The following is a 23,109-nucleotide window of genomic DNA, read 5'->3' on the forward strand; positions in this document are numbered from 1 at the left end:
ACACTCACACATATACACTCTGTCTGGCCCGTCACAAGACCAGATGGCACAAGGGGTGTTCCAGACAATTTACAGTCTCTGTGTGTGAGTGCGTGTGCGTGTGTGTGTGCGTGTGTGTAGGAGATATATTTCCCAACCAACCCCCCATCACACACACACACACACACACACACACACACACACACACACACACACACACACACACACACACACACACACAGGGACTTGGCAGTGCCACTCTGGTGCCAATGCTGCCAAAGGCTGAGAATAAAACAAAAGCCGGGACAAACCATCGACGGTCCCACCCCTCGCTCTGAAACAGATGGTTTGACCCGCTGATCTCTGCAGTGTGAAGGTTCAGTGTGTCTCTGGCAAGTCAACTCACATCCCTGTCTGTACATTAAACACCTTAGACAAACAGATTCTGACCACACACATTGATAACATGCCTCAAAAGAAACAAAGAGAAATGCATTGATTTAGGAAATTAAAAAAGAAGGTTCCATAGCATCTTCTTCAAGGGCCAGCAAGTGACTCTCTAAAAGGATGCAGAATGTTAGTTCTACACAGTGCTGCGTATTGACAGCCTTATGGCAGTCACTAGTCTACATTACAAAGTGTTGTTACGTTCAGGATACTTTAAGCTATGTGGCAATGTTAACATGGGGCATGTGAGCTACACAACACAGTTTTCTATAGAAGGTCTGGAATCGCTCAATTGACAAACGTTACCTCACTCGAAGGCGGGTGTCTGTTGAAGTTTAAGACTATTGGATCTGCCCAGTGCCACTCTGGATCTGCCATAACCAATCGCATAACGTTTGGTCGTGACGTATGTCATGCACCGGCTTCTGACTACAACTGAAACTGGCGCATGTCACTGTTCTCGGAATCTCGGCCACTCCCTCTGTTCGCTGATTGGACAGTCAAAAATCTGGATGGAGAAAACCAGCGAATATACCGCAGACCCAGACTGACTACTGAAGGGAAATAAAAAATTGAGCGAAGGTAGGTAGGCGGGCGGTGCCAGGCTAGATGATAGCTATATTCTGAGCACTGTCACACCTGCAGTTCAGTTGGTTTCCTACAGCCACAGCCAACCAGCTATTAGCTTAGCTTAGCACAGACACAGGCAACTGAGGGGAAAAGCTAGCATGGCTCTATCCAAAAGCAAAATAAGTCCAACTTCTGGTTCCTTTTAAAGCTCACTTAATGAATCACTATGTTGATGTTCAATCCATTCCAAAAGTGTACAGACAGAAAATGGCATTGTTAACATCTCAGGATGCATTACACAGACAAACATAAACTGACTGGAGGTCAGATCAGAGTGAGTGCAAGCGTTTTGAGTTGAGGTCAAAAGGGAGGAAACTGGAAGAGGACATGTGGAATATGAGCAGGAAGACACAGTTAATGTTGAAGGTTAGAAGGGAATACAAAGTCGAAAGCAACACAAATAAACACATCACAAGACCACAGGATGTTTTGTACTGCAAGTATTGAAAGAGCCTTTGATAAGGAGTTCAAATGAGAGAAAGGACTATGTCCTCAGTAAACGGAAACATTAAGAGGACAATATATGGGTCAACAACAGTGTGGGGGGGATGAATAGGTGGAAGTGGAAGAGAGAGAACAACTGAAAGAGAACAAGGATGGATGCTGAAGGAAAATCAGGAACAAATTAGGGAGAAATATTAAAAGGGAAAATTGAAAAACAGAACAGACAAATATGAAAGAATGAGAAGAAAATGGACAGAAGGAAAGAGAGGCAGACGGAGGAAGTGAAGGAAGGCAAAAAGGAAGGGTAGCAGGGTTAGGATGAAGAACAGAAGGAGGAAAAGGAGGAGTGACTGGCGCCAAAACAGAGAGGAGGAAGAGCAGCGTAGAGGAGGAAGACGTAGGTGGAATCAGCTGCTCTGACCGCCACACGTTAGATTCATAAACCTTTCTTATCTCAATTTATGGACGCTTCTCTCTCATTCACACACACACACACACACTCTTCTGCCTTCACTTTAGCCACTTGCATGTGCACAGCGCGCGCACACACACACACACACACACACACACACACACACACACACACACACACACACACACACACACACACACACACACACACACACACACACACACACACACACACACACACACAGAAACACAATATATCAAACATGTTTCGTTAGCGTGATCGTATCAACTGCTTGAACTGCAATTAATGGTAGCTTATTCCATGTGCATTCACAATCTGCATGTCAATATATTTGGCCAATCAGTGATATTGTCAACGGAATATTCAACAATGTTAACGCATATTGCATGTTTTCATGATATCATGCAGCTAACACACACACACACACACACACACACACCCACAGACACACACACACACACACACACACACACACACACACACTTTCTTACCCCTCATTTGCCACACACAGACCGCACACAAACATACAAGTTCCGATGCCGACATCGAACCTCCACAACAATTTGGCTTGTCACACACTTGTACTTACAAGCATAAACACACACACACACAGTCACTTTCTCTCTCTCTGAATCACACACACACACACACACACACACTCTGCCGCCTCCCAGAATAAGTTTGGCTGCCTCTAATTGGAGTGGTGTTTGTTGCGGAGAGGTGTTGAGCGCCGCTGTAATTGCCAGGCAGGCTGGTTGACGTCGCCTGTCTCTTTATTTTTTAAGGACTGGGTAATTAGGCACGGTGACTGGGATTTTGTTCTCCACCGCCGCCCGCCCGCCCGCCCGCCAAGTGCCTGTACCAGCAAACAGGTGTGTGAGAGAGAGCGCTGAAACACACCTCGCTGACGTAACCCACCCACCGCTGAGAGAGAGAGAGCAGAATTGGGCTGTTTAGATCCATAAGATAAAGTACTGGAAATGGAGGATTGAAACCATGTTCGCCACAGGAGGGGGGAGGGGGAGCAGGTATTCAATCAACCTCAGCTCAGTGGAGAAGAGGGAAATGAATGGATTGTGCGGAAAATAAGACTGATCAGGGGGAAACAATTATACAGTACCTTCACTTGGGAACATAACTTATAATTCAACAAGAGGAGAGAGAGTTGTGCCAAATGATAACGTCAGCATGCTATAATATGCTCACAATTAGCATGCTAACATTTGCTGACCAACACTAAAAAAACACAAGTTAACTTGTTTTGTAGGTATTTGGTCAAAATCCAAAGAGTTGGTCAACTTTTTTTTAACATGATGATGGCGCTAGATGAAAATTCAGGAGATTGCAATTGATCCATTGGTTAAAAAGCACCACACCAAACACCATGGCAACACAGATCCAATTGTGACTTCTGACTGGGGATCACAAGTGTCAATGTCATGGTGGTTCTCGAGGACAGTTGTAAGGTTCACCAAAATCAAGGGAGCATTGCACCAACACAATACTACACCAAAATTTCACCAATACTACACACTGCACCTTTAAAATTGCGCTTCCATACCAGGCTGTGTCAGAAATGGAGAAAATACACGATACAATAATAAAATCAGCCTTGTTCTACTAGACCTTAACCACTTAACCATCTCCAATGTTTGTCTATGATTGTGTTTGAGTTCTGTCTCATCTTGCACTCATTGCCAGCTGGTTCTACAGTCGGCAAAGCAATCAACCAATCAAGGCGCTGTATACAGTACGTCATCACGATTAAGGATGTTGTCTTCTTTTAGCCAGTGCCAGGAGAATGGCAATAGAAAAATGGCCACCAAAAACCTGTGGATGAGATGGCAGTATAATAGCTGTACAGGTTGCTGTGTGTTGAGTTCCAGCAATAACTGTTCTTACATTGGGACATACTCCTTCAAAACACATAAACTCCTATTAACCGCGATACAACCACTTCTATGTCAGCTGAGAATGACATGGATAGGACAGGTACTTCACTGGCTAACATGAAAACAATGTTAACTGGAAAGATGACAATGAATATGAAAGGGCAATTCACTCCAGTGCAATATTCTAAAATATGATATGATTTAGTAAGTAAATAGCTGATTTAAGACTCCATATTCACCATGTAAAAATATGTGTCTTTATCTTTCATTTTGCTGTAATGACAGTAATGATACTTTGAACATAACCATATACTGCAGGTGCACAACAGATGCCTCTAAAAAACACTCACTTCTGACTCCAGCCAAAAAGCCCAACTAGCAATTATCCTGTGGGCTGTGAGGAGACATGTCCTCACTGGCTGCTGGGATGTGCATCAAAAAACATTAGAGAAATTTATATTGGGAGGGAGTGAAATCTGATTTTGGTTTTTGAACACGGGTTTTCAGAAAGGTGGAGGTAAAGAGAGAACAATGTTTTTTTTTCTCATACCTTGGGAGTCTGTAGTCACACAGACAGGGCCCATATTAATGTTGACAAAACATGTGAAAAGTGCATTTTGTATAATAGGTGACTTTATATGCTGACACTGAGGAACAAATTAATTTTAGCTGAACCTTAAAGGTGCAGTGTGTAATATGACATCATCAAGAAAGTTCTACAAAGTTCTAGAATGCAACACTCCCTGGGTACACCCCAACCCTTTCGAATAATAACAGAAGCTACAGTGGCCTTCAAGGACAAGAACAATTCTAAATTTTAAACAATGCACCTGATGACATTCCAACTATGACACTTTCAAGATGGCGGCACTAGGCCTTGGTACAAAATATGCAGAAATATGGACATATATGAGACCCTTTCTAAGAGAAAAATAATGCAAAATATGCACTAAATTAAATGTACTTGTGGATATTATAATTACTTTCTACAAAATCTGCTAGGAAATAAAACACAAAATTCTACACACTGCAGGTATGAATAAACCAAAAATAAAAGCAACTAATGCCCACAACAACAGGAAGTGACCAAGCAAAACTAGATCTTCCCAAACAAACTTAGTGTGAACTTCTTTATGGCAGAACAGTGTGACCCATATGTCTGTAACCTATTACGACCTGAAGTGTGAAAATCAAGCTAACTTCAAGACACCTTAATCACAGAATACATACAATCAAATCCAAAAGATATTGTGAAGGAAACTGTAGATCCCACTTACAGGTCTTGTTTTAAATTCAAAGAAACTGAAGGTGAACTTAAAGTAAGTTATGGATTACCAACTGGGTCAAGCAGGCAGCTATCCAGGGATGGCATACACAGCATTGCGTTAGCTGGTTTGTAGTAATTGATGCCCAGTAACAATTAAAAAAAAAAAGTAAGTAACCATTTGAACCATCGGGAGCAATTTGGGGTTCAGTGTCTTGCCCAGGGACACATGTGGCGGGTAGGCGGGGAATCGAACCTCCGATCCTGCACTCCAGAGGCGATCTCCCTACCCACTTTGCCACTGCCGCCCCCAAAAGGAACAAGGCAAACTAAAAAACTCAACTCAACCTGACTTCCAGAGACCAAACTGAACCAAATACAATCAGTAATCTGGAGGTAACAGCTCGGCACACCTCACTATTGTCTTTGGGGACAAAACATATGGAGCTCCGACTCGGTAGCGCGCCGGCCCGTCGAAGCAAGAGGCACGTCAATCTCCTGAGCTTTGACTTAAAACACACACACAGACACACACACACACACACACACACACAAATCCATGCCGTGTTCTCCCAGACGCTAACCTTGAAATCACTGCCATTATTAGCGGAGTCATTATTGGCATTAGAAAAGCAAATGGGGCTAATAATATTTGCTATTATAGCTAAAAAAAAAACGGCTATTAATCCCTAATCCGCGCCACAATTAAGAGCACGGCTGGGTGTTTTTGTGAGTCGTTCTGCATTTCGAGACAATTTAACAGCCTCAGAGAGAGAGAGAGAGAGAGAGAGCGCAGGGAAGAGAAGGTGGGAGGGCAAGGTATTAAGCAGCAACTGGCATGGCGCTCCGTCTCTATTTTGAAAGCTTTCTTTTTTTGAGTGGCAGGCGTAACGGAAGCAGATTGTACTGGATAGAGAGACAAGAGGGTGGCGGTGGGGGCGTCGCTCGCCTGCGTTGAAGCGCGTTATCTGTCTCGGTACAAGTGCATCAAATCAAACGGTAGAGAGGGGATATTATTAAAGCAGGGCCCCCTTCTTTTCCCCCGCCGTGAACTGTGACTTAATAAGCTATGCCAATTAGGGGAACAAAAATCAGGCATGCCATCGGGGCTGTATCTATCCTCGCCCAAATTTCTGTGCTAATGCGTGAAGCCTCCCCTGGCAGAGAAGACAGGGCTGCTGGGTGTTTTTTTTTCTGTTTGGCTCTGAGAGAGGAGAGTAAGGGGTGGAAGGTGGGACAAAAATAAGAAAAAAATGGGATAAAGCTTATTGATATTGAGAATGGCTTTGTAAAAATCTGGAAACATCGGAGAGAAATGTCGGGCCTCTCATGTACTCATAAGAAAGAGCAGATCAAATGTCAACATGTTTGCATATGCTGTAAACAAAACATTGCTATCTATGTTGCTTCATAATGAAATAAACCGTTACTGAAAACAATATTGGTATTGCAACAATGGTTTGGACATATCCAACTTCCAATTCATCTCACAATGGGGCAGCCCCATTCCAACTTGGGGAACCAATGCTATCCCACATACACCGTCCTGCTGCCAGAAAAAAATGTGTTGCTGAATCCGCCGCTGAAAATAATCCCCAACACATTCTCCACATTCAGTATTGAGTCTTAACCTGTCTTTGGACTGTCCAACGGCATTAGGGTTTGTTAAACTTGGGCTTTTACATTATATATGATTGTGAATGTGAGAGTGAGTTGGTTGTCCATCTATCCTGTTTGATTGACAGGCAACTTGTCCAGGCTATGCCCCGCCTCTCAGCCGTGGTCAGCTCTGATTGGCCTACAAGGATAAGCAGGTAGAACTAATGGGGCGACAGAGCAATGGACGGCTTCAGTCTGCCCATTGACGGGATATGTTCAGACAAGAAGAACACAGTTACAACAGCAGAATGATCCTTTCCTTCTTACTTCTTTTCTTTCTCTCCTTTCTTCCTCACTTGCTCCCTTACTTCCTCCTTTCCTTTCTTTTCCGCTGACACTTGATAAAACATTTCCTCCATCTCTCGCTGCCAACTTTGTGTTCCATGGCAACAGAGGGGGGGTGGGGGGGGGGATGATGCTTTGCCCTCCCGCCCCCAAAGCTCTCCCTCCCATCCCCCCTTTCTGGTCCACACACTCATGTTGACACGCACATTCAAAATCTTTTCAAATCTCTCACATACACATTTTTTCTATGCTCAGCACTCATTCTTCTATGAACACACACACACACACACACACACACACACACACACACACACACACACACACACCTCAGCCCTCTTCCAACACCATTGACAGGGAGAAAAACGCGAAGGATCTGAGAGGTTAGAACAGCGTAAAAAACAAGCAAAATCTAGCCAAGACCTGAAATAGATGGGATTTTGACAGGCAGTGTGTGAGTGAACGAACGGCTTCAATCCAGGAGGAGATTAGAACACACACACACAGTTGAAAGTGTGCATTATCTTTCCAGGGATGATCCCAAAATAAACAAAGACAACGGGGCGAAATCTCCCCAATAATTAAAAGGCCTAATCCACTTCCTTTGGTTTGGTGGTGACCGTGGGCTGAGCGTGTGCAAGGTTTATGTTTAGATCCTTTTTGTGTGTTTTTAAGGTGAATTTATCGCCAACAAATATATATATCAAATCCAAGCTAGGGCTCACGTCAAATGAAGAAGAGGGGGTCTTCAAAAACAGAGATTTATTCACAGCATTGTGTGAAGGTTGTCATGTCAAAATTACACCTCAACGAAGAGAAATGTACCGTCCTTATCATCAAAAACATCAGATAAACCAAATCCTAGCAACCTGAGCCTCTCTCTGACTGACTGGCTGCCATGTTATTTTTACACTCTAGCAATGCTTTCATCCTTCTTGGCTCTTTCATGTCCCTAATGCTGCTGTTGATGTTGGTGTCTTCTTTAGCCTTGTGTGGTAACCTGCACCTGTTTTTTTTCAATGTACTCAGGGGAGTATACTGTGCTCTGTGCGTTTGGGAATTTTCCTCTGTTATGGTAAAGACCTTTATTGTGAATATAAGAGATGAAACGTTTGTGCTGTAGGGTAGAAGTGCTGGCTCTGAGAACCATACATTTATACTGTAGTTGACTTACTTTTGGACCACATATTGATTTGATTCATAATTTTCTAATTTTAGACCTTTTTTTATCTTGGAAGGTCGTTGCTTGTGTTTTTGACTAAATGCAACATTTGATAACTTTGGCGTCTTTTGGTTGATTAAAAAATAGCACACTTTAAACATTTCAAACAACTTTCCTAAATGTCCCTGCTGGGATGGATAAAGTATATCTTATCTTTATCTTATCTATTGTGAGGCAGTTGTAACTTGCCCATGAGACCAGCCAAATCGGTCTGGCTAAATTGAAGGCTACATGAACCAATCAGAAGCTGCCTTCCACCAACGGACACAGGCCTCAAAGCTAATGCTGCTGTGTTTTGAGTTTTTTTCAAATTTCAAAATACATTGATATGATAAACTAATCCCACACAGAGAAATGACAGTGTTGGTCGTTAATGGATTTATAGAAAAACACTTGACAGGAGTGAAAATGAATGAATCTAAAGTTGTCTTTTTAACTTCTCTGCTTCCTAACCCAGGGGTCTATAACCTGAACCTGTATGGACCCAGTTTGGTGGCGGCATGTCCCTGCCTCTGGCCTCACCCCAGCCTTTGGACACCGCTGCTCTCATGGTTGCGTAGGTCTATAGAGTTCTAATTAGCTGCATTCACAAACAGCACCGGGCTCATCAAAATGCCGAGGCCTGCAGAAAGCCACAGCAGGGGTGAACAGCGTGTGTGAAAGTGTGTGTGTGTGTGTGTTGCATCTAGTGCATGTGAGTGTTGAGATGCGTGCATGAGAAACAGACTGTGATTTGTGCATAGGGAGTGCATGAGTGTGTATTGTGTGTGTGTGCATTTTGTGTGTGTGTGTGTGTGTGTGTGTGTGTGTGTGTGTGTGTGACACCAGTGTGTGTTCCTAAATCAAAAGACGGGCGGGGGGCGGGGGGGGGATCAACAATCCCAAAATGAAGATACACATCCAAGCAGCACAGCGAGGCCTTAACAACTGCGACAAATTCTACAAAGAGCGGAGCCTTTTTCTTTTCCCCCCAAAATGGTACCGTTCCGTCATCCATCCTCCCATTTGTATGCACGGCACGGGAGTCAAACAACAACCGACGAACAACCACAGAGCACAAACAACAACAGCAACACGGCCATACACAACTAAGCAGTAAACAAAGAAGACGTCTCGACACCTCTCTGTTTTCCAGCCAAGAAACAAAATGGCTTCCTCAAACGCCGTTGAGAGGCAAACAGCACAGAGAAGGACCCTGCTGTTCTCTGTATAAGTATCCGCTCCGTGTGAAGGACGCAGGTTGAGCTAGTCTGATGTAGGATGTTACAGCACGTAACACACATATATATATATAGTAGAAGAAAATAGGTGGACAATACACAAGGGGACTGCAGCACGACCTACAACCTGATAGATGATCACAGCCGGAAGTCAAATATAGAAGTGTACATGCAACCATGGAGGCAGCAGGAGAGTCATACTAAAAAAAACATATGACCATCTTCAGATAGTTAGCATTTTTTAGAGCAGCATTGCAATTATATCATATACTCATCGCAAATATTGTCAATATACTATCTACTATTGGAGATTTCTCAGTAAAACAGACTGTTTCTTTATCAAGTGATTGAGGCTGATCAATCAACAAGATATTTTGGATTGACCAAACATTATAAATGGGCAAGAGGCCACACTGTTTCATCACTCTATCATCAATAATTGAATAAATAAGTGAAAACAATCCGCAGTTAGAAAGATTGCAATACATTTATGTTACACATATGAACAAAGACACAGTAAACAAACCGGGCAGATTTGTTAAAAAAAATCTAAAATGTGTTTGTGGGAGCCATGTTGTTTCAGGGTCAGTTCAGACTAGACATACAACACAGGAGGTTCAGTGCGACTAAAGGATGCACGAGTCGGAAGCCTTGACAAACTTGGCTACTTTTTTTACAAATCTGGAAAGTCACAGCTGCCATTATTTGACGTTTGGTCGGAAGGTAAAAACCCTGAATGGGACAACCAAATTACAATTGAAGTTACCATAATAATAATAATAATTAGTACATTTATAAACAGAATATCTGACTGAACTACTAAAGTGGAAAGTTCATGTTGTCATGCAGACGCTTATATCTACAACATTTGAAAGACAGAACAACCAACGATGGAGCCAGACTGTTGCTGTTTGACACCAACAAAACAGCTGTGGAGAAAAACACAGGGAGCTGATCTCAACACACACACACACACACACACACACACACACACACACACACACACACACACACACACACACACACACACACACACACGCACACGCACACGCACACGCACACGCACACGCACACACACACACAAACAGGAAAGAATGAGAGCAGCAACTCAGCAAAACAGGAAGTCTCCTTCAGGAATGAACTTGAGCAGCTGAGAAACAAACTTGTTGCCCCAAAATAAAGACAACCTGAAAAACTAACAAAGCGATTAGCCGTATTTCACAGCAAAACGTTCAGTCGTGACCAATTGCATGTAACCACGGCTGTGCACAGGACACAGCGGTATGTTACAGGTGACTCCTCTTTGGTCAAAATCAAGAAGCCATCGTGTATTCATCCGCCAATAAAAATAGGACCTAACAAATTCTGTGCATTTTCCCCCCAAAAAAAACATCTAACTCCTGTTTTAGGAAAGTACTTTAAAATAGAAAATATTACAAACATATTTGTTAGCTGTCTTTTCTAGCTATCCATCAAAGCTACAGTATCTTTGGCAGGAATCATTTGGAAGTATTGAGAGATGGACTCTTTATGCTCAATTATTGTACAGAAAACCCCCCACCAGCTCAACTCATGGCCAGCCACAGTATTCAGATAATACATGAGCCAGTTATGGTTTATATATACTGTATCAATGAAGATAAATGTAAGACTTCCCAAAATAAATAAAGAATACACAAAGCAAAAACATAAACCCCCACCATAAAACTGCAATTTTGCATGTTCAGAACGTGGTTAATACCAACACAGTTAAAAAATTCAAACCGCAAGCAAAGCAGCAGAGAGCAGGTGTAAGAGAGGACGGAGAGGGGGAGAGGAGGAGGAGGAGGAGGAGAAGAAGAAGTAGAAGGATGAGGGGGAAAAAAGAGAGAGAGAGAGAGAGAAGGCTTGACGTACTTGAGCCGGAGAAATGTCCGCTCCCCAGGGAGGTCGGTCCGTTCTTTCCACTGCTAACAGGAGGGGAAAACATCTACAAGACAAACAGAGTGCACATTACCTCCGAGAGCACTGCACACTGCACACAGCAAGACACTTCAATGCTATACAGAAAACACATCACTGCAGCTATACAAATGAAGAAAAGAAAAGCTTCATTCCAAAACTATACCAGGGCAAGATTTAGCAGAGAAAATATGTAGGCCAGATTCTTATATCAATATCATCCTTGTTAGGAAATGTCTGGGATTTAGTGGTTACTCAATGTTCTTTATTTTCGTCATACTAGAACATGCGTTTGGCATTTACAATAGTAGATATGTTGTTTTGGAAGGAAACTTTTGGATATTTACAAGGAAAACAAAAAGGCCTTTTGTAACTAGAGGGCTGGGCATCACTTGAAAAGGTTTGGATAAGACCAATTGGATCATTCCGTTTTGGTTAGCAATATTAAAATGATAGTTTGTATCTCGCTCAAAGTTCTCCAATGTTAAATGTGTTCTAATCCCATGAACCTTGACTGAATAAATTGCAGCCCACAATCTCTACTGACTATCTGATCTAATGAATCAGAATGTAATGTCTGACAAAGGTGGGTTAAGGTTAGTCAAAGTCATTGTCTTGGCAAGTCACAAGGAAGTCACAAATGTTTGCTTTCAAGTCTGATTTAAAAGGTGCTCCGAAGAACTTTCATTTTGTGTTATTTCTTGCACCCCCTTTGGACAAAAGCGGAAGTGTTTTTACTATGCCAGCTGTAAGTCCAGGGTGAGGGACCCATGACAAAGGCATTACGAAAAACAATATAAAAATAGAATTCTTTGCACTGATGGTCTCGTTTGCTGTTACATGTCATTTATGATCATCAGCAGAAAAATTTGACTGTTTCCGAAATATTTTAAAAGTTCCTCGTAGCACGTTTAAAGACCATCAAGTCCCAAGTCAAGTCTTTAAATCATTACAAGTACGTACAGAGTATAGTCCCAGGCCAAGACAGTAAAGTCCATGTCAAGTCCCTAGACAAGATAGGTATGTACAGTATGTATGTCCAAATAAGTCAGGTCCCAAGATAAGACTAAACAAGTCAATGTGTACCCTTTCCAAATGTAATACCATTCAAAATGAAACATGGTATATTAAAGGACATAAAGAATGGTTTTGAAAGGAGAATATTTCAAATGAACTTTATCAAATTTAAAGGTCACATATTATGCTCTTTTTCAGGTTCAAAATTGTCATTTGAGTTCTGACAAGAAAATGTTTTCATGGTGTAGTGTCTATAAAAAGCCTTATTATTTCTCACAGTGCCATTGCTGAATCTCCTCTTTCTAGGCTCTGTCTGAAACGCTCTGTTTTAGAGTCTCTTTAAGCCCCGCCTTTCAAAAAGCCCAGTCTGCTTGGATTGGCCCTGAATCTAAACGCCGGTTCTGGGCTATCTGGGGATGTTTGCTTATCACAGGTTGAGGTAGTGCTAGGTGAGGTTTGTAATGCGGGGGTGTGGCTTCTCCCCACATGACATCATAAGGGGAGATGAATCAGACTGTGGTTTTTGAACACAGGTTTTCAGAAAGGTGGAGGTGGAGAGAGGGTTGTTCTTTTCATACTTTGGGAGTCTCTAGTTACACTGGGGACCCGCATATTAATGTTGAAAACCCATGAAAAGTGCATTTTGCATAATAGGAGACCTTTAATATTTAACAGATTGATCAAATTTGATAAGTAATTTGTAATGAAAAGCATTTGTATTTTGCTGAATGCCTAAGTGTTAAGTCACCAGAGTTATGAATTGAATCTGACTCTGGTTCCTATCATAATATGTCCACACTTCTAGATGCTAGCTTTCAGTGAGTACTTTCAATACTCAAATGCTATTGATCAAGTTTCGGTCTTCAGGCTTACTCATACTTGATCAAGGTTTGATACCCAGCCCACATGGTCACACACACAGACTCTCCGCTCAGAGCTGAACACAGATATGAAGGCTTCTCGCTCCAAAACACGGTCACAATGTTTTTTTTTTCTGGTGAGCAAAAACATAAAAAATAGAAAATCATCGCATTCCTCAATCTTTGCATCTGTTCAAAAAACACACATGTTCACCTGTTTTACCATTAGTATACAATGTGATTTCATTGAAAATTGAAAAAAAGTATCACTTTTTGTCAAATGTTGGGGTGACAGCTCATTTTGGAACGGAACACTTCATATCTACTTCATATCTGACTAAGACATATGAGACAATCACCAAGACTAGTATAGGCCATCTGCTCTATACACTTCTAGAGAAAAAAAAAAAAAAATCAAGCCCACGTTATAAGACAGACACTGAAGCTGAACACTGTCGTACTGTACGAGCTATACCGTAAATCTTCTAAAAGAACAGAGCTCAGGCTATCAAAGTGAGACATCTGAACCCCATAGATAACCTCTCTGGATGAACATCAGGCCTCTGTGTGTGTCACTGTGTTTGATGGTGAAATCGCACTGATCCCGAACACACTCTCACATGCTAAAAGCTTTTTTTTCTGCATTTGAGGTTTTTGGAGGGATTTTCTTTCTCTTTCTTTTCTCTTTTTCTTTTGAATTGAGAGCCACAATATAAAGTAAATTACACCCTGACTAAAACAATGAAGTCCTCCATGTGTTTTTTGTTCTTAAAAAAGCGGCCTGTGGGGGCCTTTTAGTTGTGGATACTGAGGGTGGATTGTGTGTGTGCGTGTGTGTTCCATCTCCCTCGACGAATTAAGAGAAAGCAAATGTTTGCCAGATAAAAGATTTCCAATTGTGATTATTAGCAGGTCTTCTATCGATAACCCCCGGTTCGAGGCATCTCTTTTGAGGCCGCTGGTGTCAGCTTGTGGGCGTGCAGAAGACAGATGATCGCATAAATTAATGCGAGCGGAGCGGCCCTGCGTCTATAATGAGAGGAGACACGTTTCTAGCGGCTGCCGCTGCCTTTGTTGGAACGCTTTTTTTTTTTTTAGTCTTCAAGAAATATAATTGAAGACAGGCTGCTTGATTGACATTTTTGTAAAAAAATAAACATAAATAAAAAATAAACTGTCTATAATATTCTGTAATAATATACTAAAGAGAACGTGTGTGTGTGTGTGTGTGTGCCATCATGGTGAGGTGTCTCTGATTCTCAATGAAGAATTCAATTATCCCATTTTTATGCTTTCACGTCTAATAAAAGCTCACTGTTACAGTTTAAAACAATATTAGTCTTACAAGGATAATGTACTCAAATTCAATAATCTTTTGCCACTCTAACATTATTATAGTGTTGTAGTGACTTGAGAGGCTGTGTGTGTGTGTGTGTGTGTGTGTGTGTGTGTGTGTGTGTGTGTGTGTGTGTGTGTGTGTGTGTGTGTGTGTGCGTGTGCCACTAAATGATGAGTTTGGAGTGATTTGATTGGACCTTTGTCGCCTATAATACCCTCTATAGGGCCTTGTATAGACACAGCAGGCCTGTGCAGCCGAGACAGCGTATATATGTTTTTAATTATTATAGTTGCTATAAAGGCTTTGCATTAGCCTGTGGTTCTCACTCCTGACATAACAGGGATATTGTTGTATGGACTTTGTTTGAAAAAATTAATTCACAACTAGATTCCTATTATTATTTAGTATTCAGAGATGATTGTATATGGTTAAGTGAGCTGGTACCCTTCAGTATAGGCTACAACACTTAAAAGGTCACTATTGTTCAGCTGTAGAGGATTATCATGTTCCTCTCATAATGGCTTTGGATATTTGATTCTATAATTCAGCATCATTCTTTTAAAATGGAGATCTTCTGATATTAAACGTTAACAGTGTGCCTCCTCCCTCTGACGTGTCTAAGATCTGTGTTATCCCTTCACAGGCCTCAGCTGTGTTCTCTATAATTTGTTCATTGCATCAACATTCTTGCAGCATGGGGACTTAACAGTATTTGCAACAGGAAAAAAAAAATTTGCTGAATTTCTCTCTCCTATATTTAATTTTCTGCTCATCTCATTTGACATATCTCTGTCTCTCTGCCTTTCATAACACCGATTTTGTTCTACTTCGTCAATTTTGGGTGTTTCAAATGTGTTCTCTCTCTCTCTCTCTCTCCTCCTCTTCAGACCAAAGTTGTTCCCAAAGGAGGAAAGACGCAGAGAGAAGAAGGAAAAAAAACATGGCCGAGCGCGGGGGGGGGGGGGGGGGGGCACTGTTTACTGTCCGTCAAGTTCACAACACTCATAGGCTGCTCTTTAAAAAATGATATATCAAAATTTAACTTTCAAATTGAGTGCTGGGTTCAAGGACCGGTCGAAATACATTAAAACTGCGTGAACAAAGTGTGACACTTTTCTGTCTGTCTGTCTGTCTGTCTCACTGTCTGTCTGTCTGTCGTGCAGGTTGCATGATGGGAGCGTAGTGTGCATGTGAAATAGTGTGCAGACAGCACGGTGCACAGTGCATGGGGCAAGCCAGTTCACTCACAGACAATTACATTTCTCTTCTGATAGCCTAAATCCTAACATGGGCTAGACACAAAGAAGCAAAGAGAAAAGAAACAAAAATGAAGTTAAAATGAGATATACTACCATGGATGTTGGGAACATTTTCAAATCGCTGTTTCGCATCTATAAGACAACAAAAATTACTAATGCAGCATCACTCTGCGCACACACATAGACATACACATGAACAGAAAAACCATGTACAAAAACAACAACAATATACACTGACTTTTTCTTGCAAGTTTACTCTATTACATCAACACACAACTTTTGGAACAAATAGTTGAAAGGCTACAATATATGCAGCTTACTGCGTGCAGCGTTTAAAACAACGTAAACAGTGGTCGCTGTAATGAAGCTTAAACTGGACGCGTCTAGTTTATTCTACGTACTCCTACGGTTGGAATTGTCATGTTGCTATATTTATTAAATTCATATTGACACTACAACAACAAAAAACGAGACGGTGCATTCGTCCCCTTACCGCGCTGAAATCCAGTAAGTCACTCAGTTCCTTGTCCGTTCCCAAAGCTGCCATCCGCTGTTGATGATGCATTTTTTTTTGAAGGCAAAATCGCCACGGACCTAAAACATGGGAGCAGATTGGAGAGATAGATAGATAGATAGATGGACAGACAGACAGGGGGATGAATGGTGGATTGATTGATTGATTGATGGAGAGATGACAAGAGAGGAGAGGAAGACCTCGAGCTTTTTTTTGCGCACACCGCTCCGCTCCCCGGGTATCTCTTCACTCCTCCACGGCGAAATAAATCCCAGTATAAAAAAAAAACAAGCGCTCAAAGCTCAAGAAAAGCAGCGATCACACAAATCTAGTTTGTTTCTTCGTTCATCCTCGGAAGCAGTTCTAGACAGTCCGTGTGGTTCCTGGGTTTTTTTTTTTTTTTGGCAAAGAGGAAAAAGAAATCGCAAGAAGCAGAAAAAAAAACTGACAGGAAATCAAAGGACGGCGGCGGCGCGGGGCGGCATGCAGGCAGGACGGGAGTGTTTACGCGTGTGTGTGTGTGTGTGTGTGTGTGTGTTTTTTGATCCTCCAAATAAGTCCAAGCGAGCTCTCTTTCTGCGCAAAAAAGACGCAGTTTAAGTCCAACGCCGTTGACTGTCAACACAGGTTCACACACACATACTAACACCACCACCTGATCAATCAATAACACGCAGTATAACGTGGCTCCGCGAGGCTTTCTCAATGAGGAAAGCGATCCCCCGCTCCGAAATGTGTGTAGCGCTTGTTTGGTGTGTGTGTGTGTGTGTGTGAGAGAGAGTGTGCGCCCGTGTGTGTGTGTGTGTGTGTGTGTGTGTGTGTGTGTGTGTGTGTGTGTGTGTGTGTGTGTGTGTGTGTGTGTGTGTGTGTGTGTGTGTGTGTGTGTGTGTGTGTGTGTGTGTGTGTGTGTGTGTGTGGTGTTAGAGGGAGAGAGTCCAGGCTGCACGGAGAGAGCGCTGACCGGGCTGAGAGTGTCCTGCGCTCGGCTTCGGGTGTTGAAGATCCCCCGGTGGCTTTTCGCAGGACGGCTGGATCCCATGCATGTGCGTCTGTCTGGCACGGAAGCCTCGATCGACGCGGTGAAAAAATGTGCTGGTGCGGCCACCTACTGTAGCTTTACTTACATACTCGTCTTAACAACGCCGCGCAGAGCACCGAGAGCGGGAGATTAGAGAGACATTCTGCAGGAAAAACGAAAGGAAATGTCAAGGAAATTAAATGTTGTTTGAAAGGTTTGATTTATTGGCTGATTGGCACGTTGATTGGCTGCTCTGCTGTGGGTCGGGGTTAATTGGGATAATTAGGGTTGGTTGGATAAGGTGATTATTTTTTGAACGGGACTGCAATGATAGTCTACTTGAACCCTAGATGAAATATTTGAAAATGTGACCACTTATTAATGCCTTTAATGCATTTAATTTATGTTTGTTTCATGTCATTTTTTTAAATTCATTCAAGTGGTATGTTTTTTTCATGTAATCATTTACATCCACTACATATAGCCATATGTCAATGTATTTGAATGAGTAAGTTCAAAAAGTGCATTGGAACAAGGGCACAGTGAATGACCTGCATAGTAAACCCCCCTAATAGGTCACACACTGCAACCACAACATCACCAAAACCCACCTCTCTGGAAAATTATTTGCGGTACTTTTTTTTTCTTCTTTTTTTGCAGACCACAGCCTGCAAGCCTAAAATGACTGGCCTATTTCTGCAAATTACACCCTGCTGCATGTGCGGGTTACTCTCTCTCTGTGTGTGTGTGTGTGTGTGTGTGTGTGTGTGTGTGTGTGTGTGTGTGTGTGTGTGTGTGTGTGTGTGTGTGTGTGTGTGTGTGTGTGTGTGTGTGTGTGTGTGTGTGTGTGTGTGTGTGTGTGTGTGTGTGTGTGAAAAGCAGGCAAAAAACACACACAGGTGCAGGTGTATGACACAAAGGCTCATTTGTGGCTGTGTAAAAGTGTTGGCCCCTTCACAGCTTTTACACTCTTAAAAAAAAAGAAGTAAAAGTCATGTAACAGCTTTATGCAGAAGGCAGTAGTTACAGTAGAGAAAAATAGCTTACGTAAGGCCAAGCTTTTTTTTTAAGCTGTGTTGTGTTCACAATCTGGGCTGGATTTAATCAACAGTGTGGAGAGGGCAAGCTTATCACAGATGATAGTGGACTGTTTTCACTCCCCATGACTCCTTCTATACACCTTTTTAGAGCCAAAACACTTTTTATTATTATTTTTTTTGTTTCCTTGTGCCTCTGTTTTGGGGGCTCTTTGATGAAATCCAATTTCATTACCGAAATTGCACCATAGGCAAGGCAAGTTTAAAGCACAATTCAGACCCAAGGCCTTTCAAATTGCTGTACAGGGGCATACAATACATCAAGAATACACATTAGAAATTGCATTTAAGTGATCGTAAAAACAAAGAAAATGCATCAAGGTAAAAGATTAGACATTACTTTAGACCATGATGAAGAATGGCTGCAATGAAAATTACGTGACTACTCATTTTCTATAGCCTATTTAACTTAATCACTCTTTCATAGTTTCAAACTATTTTAAAAATATTGGAGAATCTGTATTTACAAAAGCGAATAGAATGTATTTGGAGTATTGTATGTATGTCATAAAGTACAATGTCCACTAAGGTGTGTCCTTCTGTCATTAGTTTATAGCGTGGCCCTGTCTCGCAGAGAGACCTTGTGTCAAAATGTCCACAGTAAGAATCCCACAACATATTTCACCCAGTCAGTCAAGATGTCAGGTAAAGTCATGCAAAATTGAAAGTTAAAGGTTGAGTTAGCAATTCTGGACAACACTAGTGGTCAAAATCAGTGAAGCCTATAGGTTCTGTAAATGGGCATGTTGCTTTAGGTGGGCCCTCTTAAAGGTCACATATTATGCTAAATGCACTTTTTAAATGTGTTCTAACATATCCATGGGTCCACGGTGTGCCTAGAGACTGCCAAAATATTTTAAAAAATAACAATCTCTCCTTTTCTCACTCTCCCCCTTTCTGAAACCCCCCCCCCCCCCCCCCCCCCCAATATACTCCAGTCAGAATTCTCCTCGTTTCTGACCTCAAAAACTGGAAAGCCAGAAGCTTCCACTGTGCAGCCCACACCCCTATTTCTTATTGGTCCACGGCGCTGACAGACAGAGGACGAGGCGTATCTGGCTTCGCTTCCGGACAGGGGGCGGGGGCAGCTCAAAGATTGTATATTTACGAGGGGAGCTGCAGCTCTTTTTAAAAAATAGGCCATTGTGAGATTAAATTATCTGAGTTTTTTTCAGCAAACAATTAAAGAAAAACGTATTAGGGACCACTAAGACCATATAATATGGTGTATAATAGAACCGAAAAGTGTATAATATGGGAGCTTTAATAACATTTTGAAAAAAAAAAAGTTTGAAATGTGAACACATTATCAATTAAAATAACATTACTCTTTAATTTTTTATTTGTATCAATCCTCCAATATTTCGAAACGTATGTTTGTAGCACACATCCTCTATTTGGACTGAAAGCCATTTTGCCAACTGTTCACTTCTGGCATCTGCTCTGAGAAAATCAACACGTGAATGCAGGAAAAAAGTTGAAACGGTTTAAACAACATGATCCTGGTTTAGTCTGTGATTTTTAACCTTGAAACTGAGCAGACACACACACACACACACACACACACACACACACACACACACAGACACACACACACACACACTCACACACACACACACACACACACACACACACACACACACACACACACTCACACAAAGGTCTGACGCAGAACACACACATTTTGTCACATCTGGGTCAAACCTGAGCTGTGAAAATCATCCTTGGTACATAAACAAGTTATAACATTAGGAGCTGGATCACTCAGAAATATCTCAAAATACACAAAATAAATGAAATATTAACATGTAAAACAGTGAAAAAAGAGTGCATTATTATTGCCAATGCTTATACCTGCATCTTTTAAGGAGCGTTTGCCTGAACAGTGAATTAGGACATTTGAATGGGGAGCATTATAGAGACTTAAGGAGTGACATACACTTCTCTATGGGTGTTACATTTGTGTTCTAGAATATAATAATAATATATTGTATTTATAGTGCTTTTCTAGAAAACTCAAAGTCACATTCTAAAGGCAATGTGAAGCAGGTGTAGCAGCAGCTGGAAGTCTCCATCCAAAGTTAACACGGAGAATTTCCAGTGAGTCAGCAAAAAAAGTAATAAGCATTTACCTCCACCACTGCTAGGTTCCATATCGTTAGCCTCATAGCATAATTACCTGAATCATATTTACTCTACTCTACTTTTACTCTACATCTACTCTATTCTACATCTACTCTACTCTACATCTACTTTACCCTACTCTATAACCCTTAAAATATGACTTAGGCAATTATGCTTTTAGGCTAACGAAAAGTAGATGTAGAGTAGAGTAGATGTAGAATAGAGTAGAGTAAATAGGATTTAGGCAATTATGCTATGAGGCTAACGATATGAGGAATGTGACCAATCAAGATAAACTGTTTGGTGGCATGTGATGTCACATAATATGGCATTCTCTCTGTTTGTTGCATGTATTAAAGGTGCACTATGTAACTTTGGGTGTGTCAAAAAAGTTACAATTCTATAAGGTATATTCTCATAACTGAAGAATCTAACTTGGCTCACAGCGAAATTGGATCACTGGAATACTGTTTGAATTTAGAAAGCCTTTTGAAAAATGACTCTTTCACTGAGGTAGCGGTTTTCAGCAGGGCACACAGTTTGGTTTACAAACATATTCTAGTCTTATGTTTGGTTCCAGGTTCCTCTAAATAATTTTGTTTTGATGTATGATGATGATATAATTATTCAATACTAAGAACTACACATAGAGTAAATATGTTTTGTAAATCAACTGCAGGCTCTGCAAATGTAAACAAATCCCCCTCCTCTGAAACTACACAGTGCACCTTTAACTTGAGAAAGCATACAGTGTTGTTTTCTCCCCACAATGTAAATGTCTCTTCAGTAAATCTTTCACACTCAAAAAAGTGAAGTGAAGTCACTGAAAAGTCATGGGAGAGAGTATGCAGAAAGCAGTTAGTACAGTATTTTTTTTGTAGCTTCTAGCAAAATGTTTCCGCCAGCCACTGACTGAAGGTACAATTGTAACTATTAAGTTGATTGATAAAATGTGAACACTATGCTAAAGTCGTGCAGCAAAAACACTGGACACCGGATTGTGTTTCCGGTAAAAGTTACAAACCTGAATGGAAGACTGAGGGAAAGAAGAAAAAAATGACAGGAGTGAATTTAAAATGTGATGCTGGTGGGGGTCAAGGAAATAGCAGGGCTGAGTCACTGGGAGGAATTAATGGTATAAACACACACACATATACACACACACACATACACGCGCGCGCACACACACACACACGCACGCACGCACGCACGCACACACACACACACACACTTACTTCAGCAGACTCACTCCTGCAGGAAAAGCTGTGCAAGCAGACACACACTAAAAGGCGTGCAACCACACATGCATATTCATTTTTTTTTGTTCACTCAGACGCTCACACACACACACACACACACACACACACACACACACACACACACTCACACACTCACTCTCTCCGCCCCTCTGCGGTCTCTAACAGTGTGTTTTTGCCAAACACCTGTGTAATCGTACAGCTGTGGAGAATGCTGGGAAAGGACCGGGGGAACTGAACACCGCACAGCTAATACCCCTTTGATTCCACCCGGATCACTGTGTGTGTGTGTGTGTGTGTGTGTGTGTGTGTGTGTGTGTGTGTGTGTGTGTGTGTGTGTGTGTGTGTGTTTGTGTGTGTGTGTGTGTGTGTGTGTGTGTGTGTGTGTAACTATATGAGTTTGTGTAGTGTGAGTGCTTTTGAGGGAGTTTGAAGAGAAAGAGAGAGAGAGGGAGGAAAAGCAGGGGAGTGGATGAGCTCAAGTTGGCTCGAGTTTGTTTTGTATGTTTTTGCGCTGTCTGTGTGTGTGTGCCTGTGCATGTGCGCGTGTGTGTGTGTGCGTGTGTGTGTGTGTGTGTGTGTGTGTGTGTGTGCGTGTGTTTATAATCTGTCCCTAGTATCAGCATTCTGGAACATTCCTCCACCTCCTCCAGCTGTACTCATGGAGCGCCCCCACAGAGGCAGTGGCTGTTGTCACCTTCTTCTTTGTTGCATTTAACATAAATAAAACTTAACTTTTTAATATGACAAAATGTCTGCTCATTCAGCTATATATAAAATTAGTCAGATTTAGCTTTTCAAAGCAAACCTTTCTTCTTCCGGGGGCTGACCTATTCATTTGAACAGATGGGTACTTACAGTAAGTGGCACGTATACAGTTGATTAAAGACAACTTTAATTTGCGGGGCGCTCCGGTGGCGTGGTGGATGGAGCGCGTGCCATGTTGGCTCCGGCCTTCGTTGCAGTGGTCGCGGGTTCGAATCCGACCCGTGGACCTTTGCTGCGGGTCGTACCCCCTCTCTCTCTGTCTCCTCATTTCAACTCTCTGCTATCTAATAAAGCTTGAAAATGCCAAAAAATAATCTTAAAGAAAAAAATAATAATTTAATTCGTGATCAATTGTTTTCTTGTTCTTTTCTTTTTTTATATCTATCTATCTATTTTGTGGAGAGCAAGCGTGTACAGTATAGTCACAGTATATACTGTATTACA

The 23,109-nt window shown here is 41.7% G+C and overlaps 1 protein-coding gene across 3 annotated transcripts in view; it reads right to left on the reverse strand.

The window, feature by feature from the left end:
- Positions 1-17,006, reverse strand: part of tcf4 (transcription factor 4) — a 209,879-nt gene extending 192,873 nt beyond the window's left edge. For 2 of the 3 annotated variants that reach the window (XM_080046964.1, XM_080046962.1), the window contains exons 1-3: positions 16,382-17,006; positions 15,982-16,020; positions 11,369-11,441 (exon numbers count right to left, since the gene is read on the reverse strand). In XM_080046964.1, the coding sequence (XP_079903090.1) occupies positions 11,369-11,441; positions 15,982-16,020; positions 16,382-16,453 (184 nt within the window). In that variant the 5' untranslated portion in view covers positions 16,454-17,006. The remainder of the gene's footprint in view (positions 1-11,368; positions 11,442-15,981; positions 16,021-16,381) is intronic. The other variant, XM_080046963.1, reaches the window with a different exon arrangement.
- Between the last annotated feature and the right edge of the window lie 6,103 nt (positions 17,007-23,109).

Source organism: Ammodytes marinus, assembly GCF_949987685.1.
Source record: "Ammodytes marinus genome assembly, chromosome: 18".
NCBI classification, from domain to species: Eukaryota; Metazoa; Chordata; class Actinopteri; order Uranoscopiformes; family Ammodytidae; genus Ammodytes; species Ammodytes marinus.